General features: G+C 45.1%; 1 protein-coding gene across 2 annotated transcripts in view; it reads right to left on the minus strand.

Annotated features, from left to right (window-relative positions):
- The window catches only part of CD276 (CD276 molecule), a 42,790-nt gene that overhangs the window by 17,883 nt on the left and 6,914 nt on the right, over positions 1 to 17,993 (minus strand). The window contains exons 2-4 of one of the 2 annotated variants that reach the window (XM_060755264.2): positions 7,234 to 7,365; positions 2,051 to 2,401; positions 809 to 1,105 (exon numbers count right to left, since the gene is read on the minus strand). In XM_060755264.2, coding sequence (XP_060611247.2) covers positions 809 to 1,105; positions 2,051 to 2,401; positions 7,234 to 7,318 — 733 coding nt within the window. In that variant the 5' untranslated portion in view covers positions 7,319 to 7,365. Of the gene's footprint in view, positions 1 to 808; positions 1,106 to 2,050; positions 2,402 to 7,233; positions 7,408 to 17,993 lie in introns of both variants that reach the window. The other variant, XM_060755262.2, reaches the window with a different exon arrangement.

Raw genomic sequence — 17,993 nt, forward strand, 5'->3', positions numbered from 1 at the left:
ATAATGTTAAGGTTGGGGGTCACCACAACATATGGGGAACTGTATTAAGGGGTGGCGGCATTAGGAAGGTTGAGAAACACTGTTCTAGAGAATGTAACTTGGCTAAGGTTCCCATATGAGGTTTTTTTATGGCTGAAAGGATAGTCACACTCTGGTCTCCTTGAGTTATAGGGTGCATCTACACTGTAGAATTTAAAGCGGTTTGACACCACTTTAACTGCCATGACTCAGTGCTATGAAATCCCGGGAGCTGAGTTTGGTGCGACACCAGCTCTCTTTGGCAAAGGAGTCTAAAAGACCTTACAAAACTAGAGATCCTGTGATTCCACCGAATTTAGCCATGGCATTTAAAGAGGTGCCAAACTGCATTAATTGCACAGTAGAGATGCACCCTTGTTCAACATTCAAACAACTATATCTGGTTGGCTCGTTGGCAAGATAACTCAAAGAACCTTGGTGCAATTTTATGTCATCCTTCAACCAGAAGTCGTTCACTTCAATAGGATTTGCTGTTACCTGGAGATTTCACATTTCCATGGCAAGTCTAGGGACATATCTCTCAGAGATCTAGGAACCATACGGTACTCAGAAGTGGTTTTGTCAATTCCTTTCCTCTGAAATATAGCCTACAGCAACCGGCATTTGTTGGTGGTCTCCATCCAAATGCTTATCAGATGGGATCTGGCACCTTTAGGGCATTTAATCTTCTGCTTGTTGTTGTTGTGAGATGCCTTCAGCCTGAGTTTTGGGAGGAAGACAAGACAGATATCAAAGGGTCACAAGTCTCCCTGCACCCTCCTCAACAGACCTGTGATAGTGACTGAAGCATGGGTCTCCTGTTGAAGTAAGGGGTTCTTCACCAGGCAACTATATGTGCTATTGGGTTCAAGGACCACCCGTAAGACACTCCTCACGTCAAAAAGGCCTTCCTCGTTGGCCACTTGGGAGGTGGTGATGTTCTCTGTGATGTTGTTCCCTTGGCCATCGTGCCAAAGGACCATGGCCTCGGGGTAACCGGAAAAAGTGTGGCACGTCATCGTGACCAGGTCTCCAGGCTTCAGGTTCTTGTTGGGTTCCAGGTTCAAATTGGGCTTGGAATAGAAAGCTGAGGAAGAAGAAAGAAAGGGTTAACAGGTCCGTGAAAACTCAAGCCTGAACTTACAGAGACCTTCATTGGCTTTCATGAACTGGAATCATCTAGGAGAGATGGTGGAGCAAGCTGGTTTTTGGCAGCTCCAGGCACTAGAAGACATAAATGTAAAGGTAAATGTTTTCCCTTGACTTAATGTCCAGTCATGTCCAACTGTGGGGGTTGGTGCTTGTAACAGGAGGGAATTTATATCTAACAATCCCAATGCTGAACCACCAAATGTAAAAGATTATTATATAAATTCAAATTTAAGTGTTTGGGACTGCTGAGACTTAGCCCCCAACACACTATTTTCTGAGGTAAGGCTCTGTAATCATTGGCAACCACCACACTTTAAGGAATATTAAGCTTCTGGTTTGGCGAGAGGCTTTAAGCAAGCTGTGTTGTGCTGAATTCGCACTCAGGCCTTTGTACTCTGAGATTCCTTTAAACACACGCTGCCACCATTTCTTAAAACTCTACTTCACTAATCTGCTTTGGAATGATTTCACGTAGAGGCACTCTAGAGACAGTTGTAGTTTAACTAGGAACAAAGTTGTTTATTTGTGAGAACTTGGACAAAACAGGCACTTAATCTTAACAGTTGCATTAATGAGTAAAAGCATATGGTTACTTCAAAGAACAGTTCAAGGTTTAGTTTCAAAACAACTCTGCACTCCCTCAAAAGAATAGTGGTAGTTAAAGAGCACATTCTAAGGATTATTTCTGCATTTGATTTATTAAAATATTCCCATCCAAACCCAAGTAATGAAGGTGGAGGCATTACTTTTCATTTCAACCCTCATACATTTGAACTAAAATGCGACCATTTCAATTTGTAAGACACCTTGAGTCCCCAAATAGAGTCCATCATCCTTATCATCCTCACCACTCCCATCATCCACTTTCCTCCTAGCTCACCTGCAACTTGCAATGTCACGGCAGCACTGCTATAGTCCCGGACCCGGACAAAACAAGTGAAGCTCCCTTCATCGGAAATCTGGATTCGCCGGAGGAGCAGGGAGACATTTCCCCGAGGCAGCTGGTCATAGAAGAGGGATGTCCGGTTGGCGTAGCTGCTTTCTTGGTTGGCCAACTGGTCCTGGCCATCAGAAAAACTGTGTATCAACCGTTTGGTGTCAGTCAGCTGCCAGATGAGGCTGAGGTCGTTCAGGCTGAAGTTGGCATCCGGGGAGAAGGAACAGCGAAGGGTGGCATCCTGGCCAACGAGGGCCACCGCAGGGTCATTGGGGACCTTGATTTCTAGGCAACCTGGTGAGGAAGAGCAGGAAGATGAAGGGGGAGAAAAGGGACATATAAACAGAGAGCTCCATGAGATGTCAGCAATCTGGGACCCACCAAGAATAACCTAGAGTTTGAGCTGCTGTGTATTTTTTAGGTTGGATGTATGGTCATGTTCCAGTAACATTCTCTCCTAATGTTTCGCCTGCATCTGTTGCAAGCAACCTCAGAGGTTTGGTCAGAGATCTGCTGGAAATGAGGCCAGTTGAGTGTGTGTGTGTATAGATAGATAGATAGATAGATAGATAGATAGATAGATAGATAGATAGATAGGAGAGAGAATGACTTTTACAAATAATACCTGGCAATGCTGGGTACCCAAGCTAGTAATTTATAAAATCTGGGGTTTATTGTTGGGTAAAAACTGAAATTGTCCCTTACCACCAACTCCCACAAAATACTCATGGCTACCATTTCTGATCAAAAGAGTGATGCAAAGGTTTGTAGACAAGCAGGTCAGTAGCTGGTCTAAATCCCCTAATGCAGTGTTTCTCAACCTTCCTAATGTGGCAACCCCTAACAGTTCCCCATATGTTGTGGTGACCCCCAACCATAACATTACTTTCATTGCTACTTCATAACTGTAGTTTTGCTACTGCTATGAATCATAATGTAAATATCTGATATTTCCATTCACTGGGCCAAAATTGGCACAAATACACAATATGCCCAAATTTGAATACTGGTGGAGTTGACGAGAGGATTGATTTTGTCGTTTGGGAGTTGTAGTTGCCAAGATTTATAGTTCACCTACAATCAAAGAGTATTCTGAACTCCACCAATGATGGAATTGAACCAAACTTGGCACACAGAACTCCCACGACCAACAGAAAATGATGGAAGAGTTAGGTGGGGATTGACCTTGAGTTTTGGAGCTGTAGTTCACCTACATCTAGAGAGCACTCTGGACACAAACAATGATAGATCCAGACCAAACTTGTCATGAATACTCAATATGCCCAACCGTGAACACTGGTGGAGTTTGGGGAAAATAAACCATCACATTTGGGAGTTGTAGTTGCTGGGATTTATAGTTCACCTACAATCAAAGAGCATCCTGAACCCCACCAATGATAGAATTGGGCCAAACTTCTCACACAGAACCTCCCCCCCCCCCCATGCCTTGAAGGGACTCACTGGTGTGAGCCTCTTTCCAGCCTTGCATGCTCTCCCTCGCTTGCATATGCACACCACGCTGCCATGTGCCGAGCATGCCTGCTTGAGAGGCTGGCCAATCACAATGGAGGAGGGCTTTTGGTAGGAGGATTTGCCGTCTGTTTCCAAATAGGAAGAGAAGGACAGGTGAAAACCAGCTCTGAGGATTTCCTGACTCAGAAAACACATATTGTTTTGATGTTGTTTACAATTGTGTTTGTATTTTATTTTTATCTGATGTTTTTAATTGGTTAAAGTGTTTTACTTGTGTGTTTTACTTGTCATTTTGGGCTTGTCCCTTGTAATCCGCCCCGAGTCCCCTAGGGGAGATGGTTGGTGGGATATAAAAATATTATTATTATTATTATTATTATTATTATTATTATTATTATTATATTAAACTCAGGGAGTCATCACAACTCAACAGCCAACTTGAAGACAAGACAACATGGTGGGGTACTGCTGCCCCCTTGTGCCCACCAGGTGCAATGACATCCCTTTCTTGGAATCCCCTTCCCTATAATCTCAGACTTTCTGTTTGGAAGCTGAGATTGAAACACAAATATGTGGATATCTCTAAAGTATTGCAAGGCCCATGCATTACCTGTGAAATGTGTGATATCCTGATGGGAAGCCCCTCCCACCAATGCAGACTGCAGGTCTTTTCAATCATAATTGTGGTCACTGTTATGGAAGCCGGCCTTATATTGAGCAAGAAATTGCAGTTGTTGCACCGGGATTAAAATAAATCATGCAACTCAGCTCTTGCATTGCAGTTGCATTGACTTCCTGGAATGCAGAAAGTACATGAGGTTCCCCGATTCGGCCACTAGATGTCAGTCTTAGCCTGATTTTTGTCATACTGGAGATAGTATGACAATAGTATGCTAATAGAATGCTAATTAAAAATATTCATAAATAATTTATTGTTGTTGTTACAATTATCGTTTTAAATTGAGATTATTTTCATCAGCATATTATTGCTGGCTTCACGAATTCTGGGAATAATTTTTCTTTGGTTTGTCAACATATCAACAATTGACACTCCACATTGGCAGACGTGATTAGAATGTTCTCTCTAGGAATCCCTAATGGTAAAAGGAAATGTTTCCCCTTGACATTAAGTCTAGTCGTGTCTGTCTCTGCAAGTTGGTGCTCATTTCCATTTCGAAGGCGAAGAGTCGGCATTGTCCATAGACGCCTCCAAGGTCATGTGGCCGCTGGCAGGACTGCATGGCATGCTCTGATCTTCCTGCTGGAGCGTATGTATTGATCTACTCACATTTGCATGTTTTTGAACTGCTAGGATGGCAGAAGCTGGGGCTAACAGTGGGAGCTCACCCTGCTCCTGGGATTCAAACTTCTGACCATTTGGTCAGCAAGTTCAGCAGCTCAGCTGTTTAACCTGCTGCCACCGGAGCTTATGATCAGGAAGTAACTCTTAGAAAATGCAATAATCGAAGTGCCGGCATTTTCCGTACACACCGTCAAGGTCATGTGGCCAGCATGACTGCATGAAGTGCTGTTACCTTCCTGCAGGAGCAGTACCTATTGATCTACTCACATTTGCATGTTTTCAAACTGCTAGGTTGAGAGAAGCTGGGGCTAACAGCAGGAGCTCACCCCACTCCCAGGATTTGAACTGCCCACCTTTCGAGCAGCAAGTTCAGCAGCTCAGCAGTCTATCCTGCTGTGCCGCCGGGGGACCAGGAATCCCTAGAGCAGCATTTCTCAACCTGGGGGTTGGGATCTCTGAGGGGGGGTTGTGAGGGGTCACCAAGACAATCCAAGACAATCAGAAGACACAGTATTTTCTGTTGGTTATGTGGGTTCTGTATTGGAAATCTGGCCCAATTCTATCCTTGGTAGGGTGCAGAATGCTCTTTAATTGTAAGCAAACTATAAATCTCAGCAACTACAACTCACAAAGGTCAAGGTCTATTTTCCCCAAACTCTACCAGTGTTCACATTTGAGTATTTGTGTCAAGTTTGGTCCAGATCCATCACTGGATCAAGTTTGGTCCAGATCCATCATTGTTTAAGTCCACCGTGTAGGTGAACTACAACTCCAAAACTCAAAATCAATGCCCACCAAACCCTTCCAGTATTTTCTGTTGGTCATGGGAAATCTGTGTGCCAAGGTTGGCTCAATTCCATCATTGGTAGAGTTCAGAGAGCTCTTAGATTGTAGGTGAACTATAAATCCCAGCAACTACAACTCCCAAATGACAAAATCAACCCCCCCCCCCCCCGCAACCCCACCAGTATTTAAATTGGGTCTACAGGGTATTTGTGCCAAATTTGGTCCAGTGAATGAAAATCCATCCTGCATATCAGATATTTACATTACAATTCACAACAGGAGCAAAATTACAGTTATGAAGTAGCAACAAAAATAATGTTATAGTTGGGGGTCGACACAACATGAGGAACTGTATTAAGGGATCGTGGCATTAGGAAGGTTGAGAACCACTGAATTAATTCCTCATCACTTTGCATTAATTGTGGAATAACTAGAGCAAGATCTTTGTGCGATATTTTGTTTCAAGCTCCAGAGTAACTTGGGGCACAACCACAAAAGTTGATTTTATGGTTGGGGGTCAAGACAACATGAGGAATTATATTAAGGTCACAGCATTAGGAAGTTGAGAAACACTGCCGTAGAACTTTTTAAATAGACGATAGATGGCCGTCTGTCAGGAGTGCTTTGATTGTGCCTTCCTGCGTAGCAGAATAGGGTTGGACAGGATGGTCCTTGTGGTCTCTTCCAACTCTAGGATTCTATTATTCTATGAAAAGTCTGTGCGTGTGTGAGATATGTATGTATGTATGTATGAAAACTCTGTGCATGTGTGAGATATATGTATGTATGTATGTATATGTAAAGTCAGTGTTTGTATATGGAGGGAGGGAGTGAGGGAGGGTGGTGTACGTATGCTTTCTAATTGGCTGCCACTTTCACAGGCCACTGCAACCACAGATGATGGGATTTGCAGTACATTTGCTCACTTCCTGAGACCACTGTGACCCACACCAATTAACAACAAACACCAAATTGGCAAACAGAGCCCCCATGGCCAACTCAACATCCTGGTGCAGTTTGGGGAAGGATGGACCATGGATGATGGGACTTCCAGTACCTTCACTCTCTTTCTGAGACCACAGCAACCCTCAACCAATTATCAATAAAGACCAAACTTGGCACACAGAGCCCTCATGGCCAACCCAACATTCTGGTGCAGTTTTGGGGGAGGACGGACTACGGATGATGGGACTTGCAATACCTTCACTCATTTCCTGAAGCCACTGCAACCCAAACCAATTACAGATCAGGAGCAAAATTAGCACACAGAACTCTCATGACTCACTCTACATTCTGGTGCAGTTTGGAGACTGGACCATGGACGATGGGACTTGCATATGGGAGTTGTAGTTCACTCACACCCACTAAACCCAGCAGGCATTGGATCTAGACTAAACTTAGAGCACAATCAAACAATGCCTTTCTCAAATAATCCAGGCACTACCGGGTCCCCAAGCTAGTGTGTACACACACACATACACATGAATTTAAAATGAGGCTCTAGCCTATAACACATACTGAATCAAGAAGAATCTGAGCAGAGATATGTGCGGTTACTACTTACCACCCAGAGCTGATAATGCAAGACTTAAGATCAACCGCAGAAAGTACATTTTCTGTCGGAGGCCAAGGCCTTGGAGTGACAACATCAGCAGAGGCGTGAAGGCAAAATCGGAGACTGCAATCTTTACTTTTCCTGGCAGGAAAATCAAGCAGGTAGGAGCATGAATATAAATTCCTGAAAGTACAAAGCAAAGAGAATCCTATCAGCGACACGTGGGTGCATCGTTCTAGTAACACTGAGTACTTTCTTTCTGGAAAGGTGCCACATCCAAAAACTTTCCCTGAGTTGACTCAGATGGCCAGCGATGCATCTACAGTGCCATGGCTCAATACTATGCAATCCTGGGAGTTGTAGTTTTGCAAGGTCTTTAGTCTTCTCTGACAAAGAGGCTAGATTGGACTACTTTGAGGCTAGTGCCGCACCAAACTATGAATGACAAACTACGAACCAGACAGTCTTGGATGACACACACTTCCTTGATTCATTTTGAACTGGCTATGGTTGCTTTAGTGCAGTGGTTCCCAAGCTGTGGGCCGTAGACCACCAGTGGTCCGCAATAACTAAAAATAACAGAGTAATACACCTGATTGCTCTATTTTTGCCTCTATATTTGGAGCTCTCCAAAACAGCTGGGTGTTGCACTCCAGGACAGGAATAATTGTCTGACTTTAAACACATGTTGAAAAGGAAAAAACAATCCTTTTATTGAAGATAAGTTTTTTCAAAGTAAAGCACTTTAAAGAAATGAGTAAATCCAATTAGGTAAGAAGATGAGCAGGAACAAATTAGTCCAAGGTGGAGTTCAACAAAGTCCATAAAAGCAAAGTCTACACAACTCTAATACAATCCAGAAAATCAGGAATACATTGATCCAAGGTTTGGGTAAGCAATCATGAAATCCAGGAATCAAAACCATGAAACAAGAAATATCTTAGCATGAATCTTTAAAGCAAGGCTTCCATGAACAAGGACAAGAACTTGGTGTGATTCTAAATTATGCTTCATCTGACTACACATCCCAAACTTGAGACTTTTATCCCCTCATTAGTTAGGCCACTAGTGGTCAGAAATTAGTTTCTCTTTACTTGAGGCTTTGTTATTGTGTTCTGTCGAAGCCTGGCAGAGCGCCGAAGACATTGCTCAGCTCTCCTGTTTCTCTTCTCGTTTATCTCTTGGCTCATTATCTAGTTTCTCATTAATTTTTGCAGCTGGGCCAGGTGTATAATGTATAATGTATAAATATGTGAGAGGAAGCCACAGGGAGGAGGGAGCAAGCTTGTTTTCTGCTTCCCTGGAGACTAGGACACGAAACAATGGCTTCAAACTACAAGAGAGGAGATTCCATCTGAACATGAGGAAGAACTTCCTGACTGAGAGAGCCGTTCAGCAGTGGAACTCTCTGCCCTGGAGTGTGGTGGAGACTTCTTCTTTGGAGGCTTTTAAACAGAGGCTGGATGGCCATCTGTGAGGGGTGATTTGAATGCAATATTCCTGCTTCTTGGCAGGGGGTTGGACTGGATGGCCCATGAGGTCTCTTCCAACTCTTTGATTCTATGAACTATTTTCACGTTCTCTCATGAGAACTCTCTGGTAACCATTCAGAAAGCACACCATCATCCCCACACCCCTCAGGGACATTCTCATGGGAAGGCTGATCTGGCCGGGGGTGGTCCATGCCTTGGTCACCTCTAGATTGGATACTGTAATGTGCTCTACGTGGGGCTGCCCTTGAAAACGGCTCGGAAATTCCAACTGGTCCAACGGGCAGCGGCCAGGATGTTAACTGGTGCTCCTTACAGAGAGAGGTCAACCCTCCTGTTCAAGGAGCTCCACTGGCTGCAGTTTATTTTCCAAGCCCAATTTAAGGGGCAGGTGCTTACCTACAAAGCCCTAAACGGTTTGGGACCATCCTACCTGTGTGACCGCATCTCCGTTTATGAACCCACACGCTCACTTCATTCATCCGGAGAGGCCCTGCTCGTGATCCCACCTGCGTCGCAGGCATGTTTGGTGGGTACGCGAGACAGGGCCTTTTCTGTGGTGGCCCCCTGATTCTGGAACACCCTCCCAAAAGATCTTAGACAGGCCCCTACATTGGCAGTCTTCAGAAAGAACTTGAAGACCTGGCTGTTCCAATGTGCCTTTCCAGAATAGGAAAACTCCAATACCAAGTCCCAGAAGCACTTTATTAGAATTAAGATTACTGCACACTGCACTTACCCTATACTCCTTACATACCACCTGTCACGTCAGCACTTTTAATCCTGTACCCATTACTCTGGCCCGGCCCAGTTTTATAGTGTCTCGATGTATTGTTTATTGTTGTTGTTTAATATTGCTTTAACTGTTTTTAATTTGCTTTAGGTGTTGTATTGTTATGTTGTGTTTTGAGGCCTTGGCCTTTGTAAGCCACATCGAGTCCTTCGGGAGATGCTAGCGGGGTACAAATAAAGATAATAATAATAATAATAATAATAATAATAATAATAATAATAATAATAATAATCTACAGGGATCTCCTGGTCATTCTCTGCATCAATATCACTGACCAAACCATTGCCACCTTGAAACTCATCTTGAACCTTATTGACATCATTCCCCACCTCCAAAGCACCCTGATCCTGGAACACAATCACAGGCTAAACTCCATCACTGGGTAGGAAGGGAGAAAGGAGAAAACTCTTTCCAGATGGGAGAATGAGCCAAGGTCTGGAGCAGGCAGAATCCTGGTGTTGAAGTATTGCAAAACAAAGCATCCCCTTGATATCTGGACGCTTCCTCCCAAACCACAATATGATCCGTTTCCTTCCCAAGGAAGAAGAACAGCAAATAGGAGGAAGAACGTCCCAGATGTTGTGCCTTCCTGAGCCAGGATTCCCTTCGGATCCTTTTCTGTCTCCCACACAGAAATGACTGCAGCTGCTCAAAGTGTGTCCGTCTCCACTGGACCATCGGAACACTGCCCAACAATGGTCAAATATATTCAGATGGTGGATTGTTGTAGGTTTTTCCGGGTTATATGGCCATGTTCTAGAGGCATTTTCTCCTGACGTTTCGCCTATGGCAAGCATCCTCAGAGGTAGTAAGGTCTGTTGGAAATAGGAAAATGGGTTTATATATCTGTGGAATGACCAGGGTGAGACAAAGGACTCTTGTCTGCTGGAGCTAGGTGTGAATGTTTCAACTGACCACCTTAATTAGCATTTGATGGCTTGGCAGTGCCTGGGGGAATCTTTTGTTGAGAGGTGATTAGATGTACCTGATTGTTTCTTTTCTGTTGTTTTCTTGTTGTAATTTTAGAGTTTTTTAATACTGGTAGCCAGATTTTGTTCATTTTCATGGTCTCCTCCTTTCTGCTGAAATTGTCCACATGCTAGTGTATTTCAATGGCTTCTCTGTGTAGTCTGACATGGTGGTTGTGAGAGTGGTCCAGCATTTCTGTGTTCTAAAATAAAATGCTGTGTCCAGGTTGGTTCCTCAGGTGCTCTGCGATGGCTGACTTCTCTGGTTGAAGTAGTCTCCAGTGCCTTTCATGTTCCTTGATGCGTGTTTGAACCTTTGTGTTTGAATCTTCAAAGAGTAAACAATCAGGTACATCTAATCACCTCTCAACAAAATATTCCTCCAGGCACTGCCAAGCCATCAAATACTAATTAAGGTGGTCAGTTGAAACATTCACACCTAGCTCCAGCAGACAAGAGTCCTTTGTCCCACCCTAGTCATTCCACTGATCTGGCCAGGGTGGTCCATGCCTTAGTCACCTCCAGATTGGACTACTGTAATGCGATCTACGTGGGGCTGCCCTTGAAAATGGCCCAGAAATTCCAATTGGTTCAACGGGCGGCGGCCAGGTTGTTAACTGGTGCTCCTTACAGAGAGAGGTCAACCCTCCTGTTTAAGGAGATCCATTGACTGCCATTCATTTTCCGGTCCCAATTCAAGGTGCAGGTGCTTACCTACAAAGCTCTAAACGGTTTGGGACCCGCCTACCTTCGTGACCGCATCTCCATATATGAACCCACACGATCTTTCCGATCATCTGGAGAGGCCCTACTCACGATCACACCTGCGTCGCAAGCGCGATTGGTGGGGACGAGGGACAAGGCCTTCTCCGTGGTGGCCCCCCGACTCTGGAACTCTCTCCCCAAGGACATCAGACAAGCCCCAACTTTGGCAGTCTTTAGGAGGAGCTTGAAAACGTGGTTGTTCCAGTGTGCCTTCCCAGAATAGGAAACTCCAAGCATCTTGTCCCTAAATGCACTTTACTAGAGATTTAAGATTGTCTGCACATTGCACCTATCTCCAAAAACCTATCTATTTCACCTGCCATGCCCAGCATTTTAAATTTTTAATCATTACATTGGCCCGGCCTTAGTTTTTTAAGTGTGTCATGGTATTAATGTCTAATGTTATTTGCTATTGTATTGTCGAAGGCTTTCATGGCCGGAATCACTGGGTTGTTGTAGGTTTTTCCGGGCTATATGGCCATGTTCTGGAGGCAATTTTTCTCCTGACGTTTCGCCTGCATCTATAGCAAGCATCCTCAGAGGTAGTGTTTTAATGTTTATTGTTTTAATGTTTATTGCTGCTTTATGAGTTATGTTGTTGTATTTGTGATGCTGTTGTTTTTGTTGTGTTTGGGCCTCGGCCTCTTGTAAGCCACACCGAGTCCTTCAGGAGATGTTAGCGGGGTACAAATAAAGGATTATTATTATTATTATTATTATTATTATTATTATTATTATTATTATTATATAACCCAGGAAAACCTACAACAATCCAGTGATTCCGGCCATGAAAGCCTTCGACAATATATTCAGATGGTGTTTGCAAACTTTGTGGAAACACAATCTTGAGCATGTGCCCCAGAGTCCATAAAAAGTCCGCCGGGTGTCATAAGCTTCAGCAAATCGAAATAGAGCCATTTTGGTTTAATTTACACGCTTTAGCCCCAAGCTAGAAATCGGGAACAAGATATGCACAGTACCAGAAACCTTCAGACAATAAAAAGAATTACATAATTTCCACTACAGAAAATCCCAGGCAGAACCGCAGGGCTGAACCAGATGACAAATCCAAGGGCATGGCCTTCATTAAAATTATGTCATGCCGAAGCCAAGGGAGTTCATGTCTCTCTAATACGCCTATTGTCATTGCAATTAAGCGGGGGGAAATACAGTACGTTTCCTTGCTAATGTGAATCGGGAGAGGGCTACAAACACCAGCAGTATCACATCTTTGTCTTCCGCACATATATACAAGGGTTGAATGAAAAGTAATGCCTCCACCTTCATGTAATTCCTCAACAGGTGGCAGTGCTGTAGTGCAGCAGGTACTGGCTTGTTCAGTAGACTCTCCTCTACGGTTCCTTTTTGGTGGGAAGTCTTAGCATTGAACGGTTGTGTTGTTAAAGTGCAAAGTATGTAACCCTGCGCAGACGGTCGCTCAATGTGAATTAAGCAACGTGCAATCACTAAATTCTTGACAGTAGAAGGTGTCATAGAATCATAGAATCCTAGAATCAAAGAGTTGGAAGAGACCTCATGGGCCATCCAGTCCAACCCCCTGCCAAGAAGCAGGAACATTGCACTCAAATCACCCCTGACAGATGGCCATCCAGCCCCTGTTTAAAAGCTTCCAAAGAAGGAGCCTCCACCACACTCCGGGGCAGAGAGTTCCACTGCTGAACGGCTCTCACAGTCAGGAAGTTCTTCCTCATGTTCAGATGGAATCTCCTCTCTTGTAGCTTGAAGCCATTGTTCCGCGTCCTAGTCCCCAGGGAAGCAGAAAACAAGCTTGCGCCCTCCTCCCTGAGACTTCCTCTCACATATTTATACATGGCTATCATATCGCTCCTCAGCCTTCTCTTCTTGGGCTAAACATGCCCAGCTCCTTAAGCCGCTCCTCATAGGGCTTGTTCTCCAGACCCTTGATCATTTTAGTCGCCCTCCTCTGGACACATTCCAGCTTGTCAATATCTCTCTTGAATTGTGGTGCCCAGAATTGGACACAATATTCCAGGTGTGGTCTAACCAGAGCATTACTTCCCTGGACCTAGACACTAGGCTCCTATTGATGCAGGCCAAAATCCCATTGGCCTTTTTTGCCGCCACATCACATTGTTGGCTCATGTTTAACTTGTTGTCCACAAGGACTCCAAGATCTTTTTCACCTCAACATCTTTTAATTTACGCATAGTACGAACATCAACACCATCACCATAAACAGCTTGCATTCTCTGATGAATCTCCTTTGGGGTGACACCCTGCACGTTGCTTGAGTCGCATTGACAAACCGTCTGACAAACTGGGGTGGCATACAGGGAGCACACAACTCCCATGTTACGTCAGCTCCACTGGCTGCCTGTTTGCTACCAGGCACAATTCAAAGTGCTGGCTTTGGCCTATAAATCCCTGAACGGCCCCGACCCAGTTTACCTGTCCGAACGCATCTCCCTTTACAGACCACTGCAGAAACTACGATCTTCTGGGGAGGCCCTGCTCTCGGTCTCGCCACCATCACAGGCGATGGGGACAAGAGACAGAGCCTTCTCGGTGATTGCCCCCTGGTTATGGAACTCCCTTCCTGGCAATATGAGATTAGCACCCTCCCTCCTGTCCTTCAGAAGGATGGATGGTGAAGACCTGGCTGTGGGACCAAGCCTTTGGGGCAGGGCAAGGAGGCAAAAGGGTGTCTTGAGATGGTTTTTAAGCAACTGATTTTAATGTGGATATAAGTGATTATAATGTTTGTATATATTTATGGTTTTATGTCTCGGCATTGAATGTTTGCCGTATATATGTTGTGCTCTGCCCTGAGTCCCCTGAGTCAGGGTGAGAAGTCCAGAATATACATGTTTCAAATAAATGAATAATATAAATCTCACTTGCCTCGTTTCCAATATTCCTCACAATCCCTGACGATGGCCTGCCATAGATGTGGGCAAAATGTCAGGAGAGAATGCTTTTGGAACATGGCCAGACAGCCCAGAAAACTCACAGCAACCCAAAGATCCATGCTGTTAATACTGACTTAATTCTTTCCACCCTTCTGCTTGCCTATCCCTGGTATTGTAATTATCTTTCCCAATGTGGTAAGTCTCTGTATTTTTAAATGCCCAGGAACCGTCTATTTATAAAGCGCTGTCTGTGTTTATATCTTTAGCCGTGTGATGCTATCTCCTCCACCCAGGGCTCTCCCGGTTTTCCTTTCCCCACCAACGCATTATGATGGTTGCCAAGTCGAAAATAACTGGCACCAATTGGATGACATTGTCTCAATGTCCTGCTCTCAAAGATGCCTACAGATAGCACAGCGGGCATCACAAGATCAACAGCAAACACACACCCAACAAACTGCTAGGGCTGAGTTGGGAATTCATTCCAGATTGCCATAGTTTTATGCCAACTTGTAATTTACTTACTTACTTAGGCGATCCCTCATTGACCGAGTAAGATTGTCCCCCAAGTTTGGTATCCTGGTGGTGGGTCCGTACATGACTGTGGAGCTCTATTCTTGACCCGCATGTTCTCCCGCAGTGAGGGCATCGGTTTCCAGGTAGAAGGCACTCCTGGTCAGGGTTGGCTTGACACACCTTCCTCTTGGCACGTTCCTCTCTTTGGCCCTCCATTCATGTCTCTTCAAATTCCACAGCACTGCTGGACACAGCTGACCTCCAGCTAGAGTTCTCAAGGGCCAGGGCTTCCCAGTTCTCAGTGTCTACACCACAGATTTTAAGGTTTGTTTTGAGCCCATCTTTAAATTTCTTTTCCTGCCCAACAACATTCTGTTTTCCGTTTTTGAGTTCAGAGTAGGGCAACTGTACGATTCCGGCCCAGTGTATCTGTCTGAACGGATCTCCCTCTACGTCCCACCTCGGAGTTTAAGATCCTCTGGGGAGGTCCTGCTCTCGACTCCGCCTCTTTCACAAGTGAGACTGGCAGGGACGAGGAGCAGGGCCTTCTCAGTGGTGGCCCCTCACCTGTGGAATTCACTCCCCGGGGAGATTAGATCAGCGACATCCCTCTTTTCATTTAGAAAAAAACTGAAGACCTGGATGTGGGATCAGACATTTGGACATTCTGGCAGCTAAAGAAAGGACTTTGATGATGGACAAGAATTGACTGAACGGAATGGATCTATGGAACTCGGAACACTGAGCATGAGATTAGTTTACTGATGGTGTTATGTATTGATGATTTTAGCTTGTTAACTGTTTAATTGCTGTTTTTGTATGTATGTATATCTGGCATAGGCATCGAATTGTGCCTTCTTTTGTAAGCCGCCCTGAGTCCCCCCCTCGGGGGTGAGAAGGGCGGGGTAAAAGTAACTGAAACAATAAATAAACTGCTTTGGGAGACAGTGTTCTTTGGGCATCCGGACAATGTGGCCGGTCCAGCGGAGTTAATGGCAAAGGACCATCGCTTCATTGCCGGTGGTCTTTGCTTCTTCCAGCACGCTGACATTTGTCCACTTGCCTTCCCAAGAGATTTGCAGGATTTTTCGGAAGCAACGCTGATGGAATTGTTCCAGGAGTTGCATGTGATGTCTGTAGACAGTCCACGTTTCGAAGGTGTATAGCAGGGTTAGGAGGACAAAGTATCTTGATATCCCTACGGATGTCCCAGTCTTCAAACATTCTCTGCCTCATTCAGGAAAATGCTGCACTCGCAGAGCTCAGGCGATGTTGCATTTCGGTGTCAATGTTGTCTTTTGTGGAGAGGTGGCTGCCAAGGGAGTGGAAATGGTCAACAATTTCTAATGTTACACCATTAAGCTGTATCTCTGGCATTGGGGAGGGATTGGCTGGTGACTGCAAAACTATGGTATTGCCAAAGTTTTATGCCAACTTGTAATGCATTGCCTACCGATGGTATAGTCAAACCAGAGTGCTCAGAGTCCTAAAACGTACCATTGAAACGCAAAACTGCGGATAATAGCGAAATGTATTGAAATGAATGACTTTTACCAGAAGGTATTATCAAGTCTTGCTGGAGAACCCAAACCAAAGCCACTAGTAAGAGATTGATTTTTCCTGTGCAGCTTCAAATCCTCCAGGGAAATCAATGGGGACATGATTCATTGAGTCCATAACCTGGCTATAGATTTTGCCTTGAGGATGTGCGGAGAGGCCACGGTCCACGGATGCGAAGCTCAGCTTGTCCCACGACTGTTGCTGACAACAAAGGACATTCCCAGGAATCAACTGGCTTCACAGTCTCTCTTACTTCGTCCCTTCTTTCTTCCCTTCCCTTCCTTTCTCTTTCCTTCCTTTTCTTCTTACCTTTCTCTCCTTTCCTTCCTTCCTCTTCGTCTTTTCCTCTCTTCTTTCTTCCCTTCCTTTCTCTTTCCTCTCTTTCCTTCTTACCTTTTCTCCTTTCCTTCCTCTTTTTCTTTCCCTCCCTCCCTTCTTTTCCTTTCCCTTTCCTCCCCTTCCTTCTTATTTGTTCTTTTTCTTTCTCTTCTTTCTTTCCTTTTTTCCTCTTCTTTTTCTTTCCCTCCCTCCCTTCATCCCTTCTTTCTTCCCTTCCTTTCTTTCCTCTCTTTTCTCCCTTTGTTATTATCTTTCTCTCCTTTCCTTCCTTCCTTCCTCTTCTTTTTCTTTTCCTCTCTCCCTTCATCCCTTCTTTCCTACCTTCCTTTTTCTTTCCTCCCTTTCCTTCTTACCTTTTCTCCTTTCCTTTCTCTTCTTTCCTTCTCCTTTCCTTTCTTTCCTTTTTGTCCACTTCAAAAAGCAGGTAGAAGACAAATAGGACAGTTTGAAACCAGACCAGGAAGATGGAAGTCATTTTCTAGGGTGGTCATCACTTGTTTTGCCTTGCACCAAGCAACGGTAATACCGCTTTACCGGCTTAAACCCCTGTGCTATAATTATCAATTTCCCAGCATTGCTCAACCATCTCTGTCTTCCCAGCAACACCATACTCTGGAGGCCTGAGAATCCAAAACAACAAGGCATCACAATGTTCCTCTTATTGGCTGCTGGGATGAGGAGGGGAAGCATTACTATATCCAGAGTGCATCTACACCAGGGGTTCCCAACCTTTTTTTTTTTTTTACCAGGGACCGCCTTGACCAGGGACCGCCTTGCCCAGGGACCACTTTGCCCAGGGACCGCTTTGCCCAGGGACCACTTTGCCCAGGGACCACTTTGCCCAGGGACCGCTTTGAGCAGGGACCACTTTGACCAGGGACCACCTTGACCAGGGACCACTTTGCCCAGGGACCACTTTGACCAGGGACCACCTTGACCAAACACCACTTTGACCAGGGATGACTTTGACCAGGGACCACTTTGACCAGGCACCACCTTGACCAGGGACCACTTTGACCAGGGACCACCTTGACCAGGGACCACTTTGCCCAGGGACCACTTTGCCCAGGGACCACTTTGACCAGGGACCACCTTGACCAGGGACCACCTTGCCCAGGAACCACTTTGACCAGGCACCACCTTGACCAAACACCACTTTGACCAGGGATGACTTTGACCAGGGACCACTTTGACCAGGCACCACCTTGACCAGGGACCACTTTGACCATGGACCACTTTGACCAGGGACCACTTTGAACAGGGACCACCTTGCCCAGGGACCACTTTGACCAGGGACCACTTTGACCAGGCACCACTTTGACCAGGGACCACTTTGACCAGGGACCATCTTGACCAGGGACCACCTTGACCAGGGACCACTTTGATCAGGGACCACGTTGACCAGGGACCACTCTCCAATATTATTACCAAAAGGCTTACGAATGGG

Source organism: Anolis sagrei, chromosome 9 (genome assembly GCF_037176765.1).
Source record: "Anolis sagrei isolate rAnoSag1 chromosome 9, rAnoSag1.mat, whole genome shotgun sequence".
In the NCBI taxonomy this organism is placed as follows: Eukaryota; Metazoa; Chordata; class Lepidosauria; order Squamata; family Dactyloidae; genus Anolis; species Anolis sagrei.